The 8,617-nt window shown below is 43.2% G+C and overlaps 1 protein-coding gene across 1 annotated transcript; it reads right to left on the reverse strand.

Annotated features, from left to right (window-relative positions):
* Positions 1-1,234: 1,234 nt before the first annotated feature.
* LOC103749538 (sodium-dependent glucose transporter 1B-like) lies at positions 1,235-7,846 on the reverse strand. The gene is made up of 4 exons (XM_029555720.1): positions 7,664-7,846; positions 5,944-6,112; positions 4,398-4,514; positions 1,235-2,358 (listed from the first exon to the last, which is right to left on the reverse strand). Exons 1-4 carry the CDS (start codon positions 7,691-7,693, stop codon positions 1,415-1,417), a joined length of 1,260 nt encoding a protein of 419 aa, XP_029411580.1. The 5' UTR covers positions 7,694-7,846; the 3' UTR covers positions 1,235-1,414.
* Between the last annotated feature and the right edge of the window lie 771 nt (positions 7,847-8,617).

Here is an 8,617-nt window from a genome sequence, read left to right on the forward strand (position 1 = left end):
TTCCATCTATGTGAAGATAAGTCAAAGGTCCTGCTCAACCATGTCTGGCTTCACTTGGAAGCATGGATGAAATGTTTCCTCTGAGTTGACCTTCCTCTTTGTAGACTGGACACTGGTCCAAGTCCATCTTGTGGGGTCTCCATGGACTCCCTGAACAAGAGGGAGAGGTGACAGAGTCACATTTTAAAGCAAGGTCTCTCCCATGTGTTCTCATAAATATACAAAACCGAACAAGCCATTAGCATTCTCTAACCCAACATTGTGGATGAGATCTAAGGGGCTGGAGAGATGGCTCAGCAGTTAAGAGCACTGGCTGCTCTTGAAGAGGACCCGGGTCCAATTCCCACTCCCTGAACAAGAGGGAGAGGTGACAGAGTCACATTTTAAAGCAAGGTCTCTCCCATGTGTTCTCATAAATATACAAAACCGAACAAGCCATTAGCATTCTCTAACCCAACATTGTGGATGAGATCTAAGGGGCTGGAGAGATGGCTCAGCAGTTAAGAGCACTGGCTGCTCTTGAAGAGGACCCGGGTCCAATTCCCAGTACCCACATGGCGGCTAACAACCATCTGTAACTACAGTTCCAGGGGATTTAATGCTCTCTTCTGACTCTGTGGGCATTGCATGAAATGGATGTACTCACACACATGCAGGCAATACATTCATAAATAAACTGAAAATAATAAGATATGTTTTTTTAAAAAAGGAAATTAATGAAAACACTTCTCTATTCCAAATACTCTTTCATGAAACTACCCTCTCTAATCTCTGGGAGAATATGGATGCTTGACCATATACATTCTGTTTCTCCATGGTGTTAATCTCTAGAGTACTAACTACCCAACTGCTCAAACACAAATGGTCTTTTCTGAATATACCCCCTAAATAAAATATTTCCCAATGAGTCTCCTACCAAATGGAAGTTTTGTAACAGCTCCCACTATATGAGAACACTTGTACATTATGGAAGACTCTTGGAATTTCAGAACTGTTCAAAACTTTTTAACAGTTGCTGTAAGTATATTTAGAAACCTTGATCCCCAGGAAACACTAAAAATCTACTAAGGTTCTGCCTGGAATGGCTTTTTTAGGGACTATTATGAAGTCACTAAATAATCCATCTCTCAATCTTAGTCCCTTTTCTCCTAGTGTATCACAGGGGTCACCACTATTAACTGGAGAGAACTCAAACATGAAGGCATTTGGGAATTGCATGGAGATCTCAGCTGTGAGTTCCATCAAAATATTTCTAGATATTTCTGTTGCAGAATGCATCGTATTCTTGATTTCAACCACTTAAAAAAATCCATTTCATTGCATTTTTTTTGAGTGTCTTCCCATGCATTCTCTTCCTCACAGTCATTTAGCTCAGAACTGGAGAACAAACCCTTCTGATCCTCACTCTTCTCTTTCATTTTTGCTGGTGTTCCAGGGGTAATGTAGCTAATTTATACATCACAGGAAATAAGACAGCAGTGAATACTGCGGACCCCAAACAGGTGTACAGAACTACTGGCAAATCTGGATATTGTCCTTGAAGAATTCCAATTATTGCAGGAATAGCCATTTCTCCCAGAGAGGCACCAATTACAAAAAATGCTGCAGATTTCCCACTTATGCTGGTGTACTGCTCAATCCAAGAAACTCCACTGGGAAATGTGGTTGCCATCGAGGCTCCATACACTGAAGATGCGATCCAGAGGCAAAGTTTGTTCTTGTCAAAAAGCACCAGAAATAAAGATGAGACCAGGCTGCCAACGTTGCTCAACACAATCATGGTTCCAGGCTGTAGACACGCTGCAAAGAAGATGGCCAGGCCCCTGCAGCCTGCAAAGGTCCCCCAGAAGATGGAGTTCAACCCGGCTGCTTCACTTTCCTCCATGCCAACATGGGTGGTTGCAAATGAGAATATGTAAGAGCCATATGTCACCTCAGCGCCAACGTAGAAAAAGAAGAACAGGAAGAGGAGGCAGAGCAGGGCCTTGTGGTATTTAGCTCTTTGAGATCGCTGGGCTGATGCTGTGGATTTTTTATGTTTTGAGCGTTTTTTAAAAAATGGAGCCAAGAGAAGGACAGAAACTACTGAAGCATAAGTGCCGATGGAAGCATAAGCCCACAGCAAATTCATGTCATCAGGCACTGCAAACAGAGGGTCTGAGGTGGCTTCGGAGGATCCGTTCAGCATTAGAGGATGAAAGTCAGGCTCTGTGTGGTTTGCAGCAGAGGCTGCTGTGCCCCATGCCAGTTTAGCCAGCAGGGGAGCCAGAAAGGCACCCAAGGCGAAACTGAAGTGCAAGGCCTGCATATGGGGGGCTCCTTTGTCCCCCCAAAGAGCCAAGATGAGGACATTCCCACCTGCCAAGGAAAGATGGTGAAAATGGTTATAGTTAAACATAGTCACTTAGTAAAAGCACTTCATTACTATGAAAAAGGATTTTCTTATTACCTAGTAGTTTTATGGTGTTCTAAGTTTACATCATAGCCATGCTGTAATTAAGGACTTCTAAACCTCTATCACCAGAAGACTATGCATTACAACATCTTGTCTTCAAACGTGGAATTTACAAAATAGTAAATAATTTCTCTTGAGCATGGCACATTAGAAATAGTGCTAACCTCACTGGGAAGTAATACTGATACATTTATTAATTTGTAATTTTTTTGAGACAGTGTCATGTATGCCAGACTGGCCTCAAACCTGCTCTGTAGCTAAGGGTACTCTTGAACTTCTGATCCTCCTACTTGTATCTCTTAAATCCTGGGATTGCAGGCATGTGCCTCCACATCCACTTTTTGCACTGCTGGGGATTGACTCAGCATGACTTCTAAGAAACACCCTGCCAACCAAGCTACATCCCCAGGCCTATATGTAACCGTATATGCATACTAGGCAAAATGTTATCAATGGTGGGCAAACTCCAAAGCTTCTGGTACTTTCACTTGGTTAACAATTCCAGTTGAGGGATATTATTTTCTTTTTTATTGGTGTTTTTGAGACAGGGTCTCCTTGTAGCCCCAGCTGGCCTGGAACTCACTATGTAGACCAGGCTGGCCTTGAGCTCAGAGATCCACCTGCCTCTGCCTCCCAAGTGCTGGGATTAAAGGCGTGCACCATCACCCCCCTAGAATATTATTTTCTTATGTCTAAAGGAGATGTCAACACTTTGTCAGGAACAAGAATGCCCCATTATTCTGGTGTGCTTGTCACAGGAAACAGTGACAAGAACAGTTTTCAGAATTTGTAGTACCATCTACAAGATGAAAAGCCAAGAACATCTAGTGTTTGGCTATCTTATAAAATATTAGATATTTTCAGATAAGCATATAATTCCACTCTATAATTTTTTTTTCTTGTCTTTTTGAGACAGGGTCTCCTTGTAGTCCCAGTTGTCCTGTAACTCACTATGTAGACCAGGCTGGCCTCGAGCTCACAAAGATCCTCCTGCCTCTGCCTCCTAAGTGCCGGGACTAAAGGCGTGCACCACCGCGCCTGGCCCCACTCTGTAATTTTATACCCAAATGAAGCTTGAAGTGTAAAATATTTGTATGATTTATTAAATACAATTAGACCAAGGAAGGGAGAGATAAAAAACTAGAACTGGTGATAAATGAGTATCATGTATGTTATTTAGCAGGTTTTCAAAGATAGCAATGACACATGGAGAGTGTCTGCTGTGGAGAACAAGGACTTCTGAGAGAAAACAACCAGAAAGACAGACAAGAATGGGTTGGACAGACAGCTCAGCTGTTAGGAACACTGGCTGTTCTTGCACAGGATCTGGGTGCAGTTCCCAGCACCCACATGGTGGCTAACAACCATACATAACTCCAATTCCAGGGGATCTGATGCCCTCTTGTGACCTCTGCATTTGCATGCTCATGGTGCAGTTAACACACATGCAGGCAAAACACTCATACACATAAGATTTTTTTAAAGACAGACAAAAATGTGGTACCCAGCACAGGTTTCTCTAAGCTCAGAATCTGGGGTATAGTTTCAGTTGATTAGCTGATTTTGTGCTTCTGCAGTCTATAGTAATTCCACCCTTGTTTTGTCCTATGCAAATCATTTCCTCATACTAAAATAATCTAATTCGATCCACATATGAAAGCCTGCTCACTTGCAATATATTACTTACAGAATAGGAGTCCTTCCGTGTTTGGATAACCCAATAATCTCTCATAAAGCAAAATTCTCAAAGTTCACTTCATAGCCGGATATTCAAAAATTGGTGCCATAACTGGCAAAGAAGGGAGCTGCTAAAAGTGTGATTCTGACTGGATGAGTCCATGCCAGTTTAATAGCAAGATAAAGGACAGTACAATTTCATCTACTTTACTTTTCCTAGTATACTGTCCCTGATCCTGAAGAAGACACAGAACGATTCACTAACCTGTATCTACAACACCAGCTGAAGCACCAAAGACAGACATCATGACAGTCAGTAAGACTGCCTTCTTGCAGAAAGGAATGATATAAAACCCAACTGTGGTAGCCAACATGGACACACCTGAGAAGGAAGATAATTAAGTCAGCTATAAAAACAAATATTCGGGCTGGAGAGATGGCCCAGTGGTTAAGAACACTGGTTGTTCTTGCAGAGGACCTGGGCTCGAATCCCAGCACCCACATGGCAGCTAACAACTGTCCGTAACTCCAGTTCCAGGAGATCCAACAGCCTCTTCTGTCCTCCGCAGGCATTGCACAACATGGGTGCACTTACCTACATGCAGGCATAACATTCATACACATAAAATAAAAATAATAAAATATTTTTAAAAACACAAATAGTCATGGGGCTAGAGCATTGGCTGCTCTTGCAGAAGAGCAGGGTTTGATTCCCAGCACCCACATGGCATCTAACAATCAGTTCCAAGGAACCTGGCGCTCTTTTCTGACCTCTATGAGCATTGCATGACATGGGTGCACTTACATACATGTAGGCAATATACACATACAAAAATATAAACAAATATTCATCGAGGTCATAGGTCAAAGGGACATCATAAATTTTCCAAAAATACAAAATAATGTTGAGTTAAAACTGGCTGGTCATGGGATTGGAGAGATAGCTTAGAGGTTAAGAACACTGGTGGTTCTTGCAGAAGACCTGGGTTTGAATCCCAGCACCCACATGGCTAACAACTGTCTGTAACTCCAGTCTCAGGGGATCCGACAGCCTCTTCTGACCTCCGTGGGCATTGCATGACACAGGTGCACTTACCTACATGCAGGCAGTACATGCATACATATAAAATAAAAATAATAAAATTTAAAAAAAAACAAAAAACTGGCTGGTCGTGAGTAGATGAGTGACACAGTTGCTATATGTGGTGGCTTCATAGAAATGTTTTACAATATTTGTAGATTGTAAAATATAAATTACTATGATATGAATACAATCCTATCACTACAAATAATCAAATGAAAAATTATAACAAAAAGATAAGTTTTATAGCCTATGAGTCAGGTCAAAAATTATTGCCCCCAAAGGGATTTTTATATATGAGATAATAATGTAAAAATAGAAAATTAAAACATTAGTATAGTAAATTTTAGTCAGACTTTATTAAATAAGTTCATTTGGGGTATAAAAGGAAAGGAAGTAAAAGATATTCTTTTACTTTGGAGATAATGATTATTTATTTATTCATCAGCAATTATTTACCTTGCCTCCAAAGGACTCTTATCATGGGAATCTAAATCATCTTTAGTTATGTCAGTTTATTGAAAAAAGCATGTTAAGAGTTTTACCATCTTTCAAGGATACAGAAGAGCAGTCTGGGCTCATCACCGACATGGAGCAGCAGGGACAAAATGGCGTCCTGCCCAGTTCAGCTGTCTGCCACGCTGTCTGCAGGATATGCTTTTCATATTTAGAGTCACAATTGAAATTTTATTGACAGTCACAAGAGAAGCAAAAATCAGTGTTTACTTACCCAAAAATAAAAGAGGATTCATACAGTCAAAAAGAACTCCACCAATCATAGTACCACATACAAATCCAGAGGCACGGCCCACAAATATTAGAGAAAGACTGCTGATATTTTGGTTCACATTTCTTGCCAAATCTTGAAATGTAGGTCCAAGTATAGAGATACTTATTCCCTGAAATTTAAAAATCAAGGGCTTTTAACTTACAATCAGTAAGATGATGTCTATTTAAATGGCAGTCTTTTCCATTATATAAAATGGGAGAGGGAGTTACAATGTGATGTAGAGGCTTATTTATTCAAACAGGAAAAATGCACAACACTATTACTACTAGAGGTGTACACTCTTATGATTTTTCATTTTTTTAAATCTGGCTTTTGGTTGCAATTCTGTTTAGATTTTGAATACCTTAAAAAGACTATTCTGCTTGCTGGGCGTGGTGGTGCACACCTTTGATCCCAGCACTTGGGAGGCAGAGGCAGGCAGATCTTTGTGAGTTTGAGGCCAGCCTAGTCTACATAGTGAGTCCCAGGCCAGCTGGGGCTACAGGGAGACCCTGTCTCAAAAACACCCAAAAAAGGTAATAAAATAAAAATAAAAAGCAAATATTTACATACACATGTACAAAAAGACTTTAACAATAAAATGTTACCTATACAATATATTAGCAAGAACCAAAGGTTGCAGTTCATTTTCAATGAGGAAATTCATTGGACTCTTAAAGAAAAACGTTTCCAAGTTACATTTCCAGAGTAATTGATTACAATTGCATTGTTCTGCTCCAAACCAAAGGCATCCCCTGTCCAAGCAGCTGGAACACAAGACTAAGGACCAAGGTGTGGATAGGTCCACAGCAATAATACAGGCACAATGAAAGAGACTGAATACAGGTTCTAACCAAATTCCTCCAAAAGACTTGCAAGAGTGGCACACAGTGTGGGCTTTGCGAACACCTGCAGCAATTCCTTCTCAATCCTTCCCCCATCAAACAAGCCAAGTGTGGTGACCTTGATAGGCTGAGGCAGGAGTAGAACAAATTCAAGGCCAGTGTGGGATACTTAGTGAGACCTTGTCTAGAAATACTAAAAATCTAAGAGACGACTGTGGCTCAGACTGTGATGCAAAGTAACCAGAAATGACTCTTCATAAAGAGCCACTCTCCTGACACTCCAGAGGCGAAAAGTATGAAGGCACTTCTGTTTTTGCACTTTGATAAAGAAAATCATGTAAGGCTTGATTTGAACAGGATTACAGATGTGCAGCCACCAAGCCCAGTTAAGAGATTTGCTCTTGACTCTACTGCTCAGCCACCTGTGACATTCAGAAAGTCACTTTCCTCTCAGGACCTGTTTTCAGTCTGAAAAATTAAGCAGTTGGCTGAATATGGTCATTCCACCAGGAAGAGGCGATTCTTGTACTGTGGCGTTTGTGTAGTAATGTGCGTGAGTGTGGACTTAAAGGCCTGAGCTCTCCCTCTTGGATCGCCCCCATCGCACCCAGGCGACTAGGAAGCTTAGCTGATGTTGGAAAACACCTTAAGGAAATAATTTCAGTTAACGTTAACCCTTCAAGATTCGAATTGTGCCCATTTTCTAGACGGCTTATAAAAGACCCTGGCAGATGAGTGCACCCAAACTCTCACTGCGCAGGTAGGTCTGCCAGTCGGAAGACCAGGCCACGTTCCCTGCATCCGCAGCCGGGGCGGGTTGCCTCCTCGGCTCTCACCAGCCCTACGAAGGCAGCATACAGGACCATGGTGATGAACCAGCGCAGCCGTCTCCCGGTCCTGCCACTCGACCCGGAGCCCTCCGCCTCCCGCTGGTTCTGCGTCGCCGGGGCCTCGGCCTGGAAGAGCCATTGGCCAGCTGCGGGATCGACCCCTCGGAAATCCAGTTCCAGCTCCAGCTTGGCTGTTCCAAACACGCTCTGGATGCCCTCATCTTGCTTTCAGAGACACACTCGGAGCGAAGCCCCGCCCCTCTCCTCCCTCAGCCCTCGCTCCTCCCCGGAGGCCACGCCCCGAAGGCCCCGGGGTCTTCGGACTCCGCCTTGTCAGGGACCCCTGAGTGAAGCCGGAGCCTCACTTCAGAGCCGGAACCCGCGTTGCGCCGCCCTGCAGCCGGCGCTTCGCCTGGGCTCCCCTAGGCACGGTGCTGGGCGGGGAGTGGGAGCTGCAGTCCCGCCCAGGAGGAACACGGTAAGGGGCCGCTAAACCATACGAGACCCTCAAGAAGCAATTTCAGGGCCGCCCCCAAGGTCACCTGCAAAGGGGAGGAAGGCCTGACCCTTATCAGTTTCCCCAGATCCCTGCCCTTGCGCCCCTCGTGCCTGAGAGTTCTCGTTCTTATCTTTCACTCCAGGTATTTGTTGAATCTTTTCATTGCCTTTCACATGTACCAACAAAACTAATCCTCACAACACTACCGCTCGGAATCGCCTTTAGCCTGTTTAGAGAGAAGGGACTATGATATAGAGAGTGGGGAACAGTTTGCACAGTCATAAACAGTTTAACAGCAACTCAAATAAATCTAGTTCCAAAGCTGTAAGTCCAGGTACTCATCCCTTCCAGTTTCAGCAAGTGATTTGAACATCCGATGTTAGATTTGCTGAGTAAAGCCGTGCGAACTCAGGAGGGAAAGGCCTTATCTTTATGGACCACAACTTTGCTTTCTTTCGATT

Source organism: Nannospalax galili, unplaced genomic scaffold, assembly GCF_000622305.1.
Source record: "Nannospalax galili isolate Female #2095 unplaced genomic scaffold, S.galili_v1.0 scaffold646, whole genome shotgun sequence".
Classification (NCBI taxonomy): Eukaryota; Metazoa; Chordata; class Mammalia; order Rodentia; family Spalacidae; genus Nannospalax; species Nannospalax galili.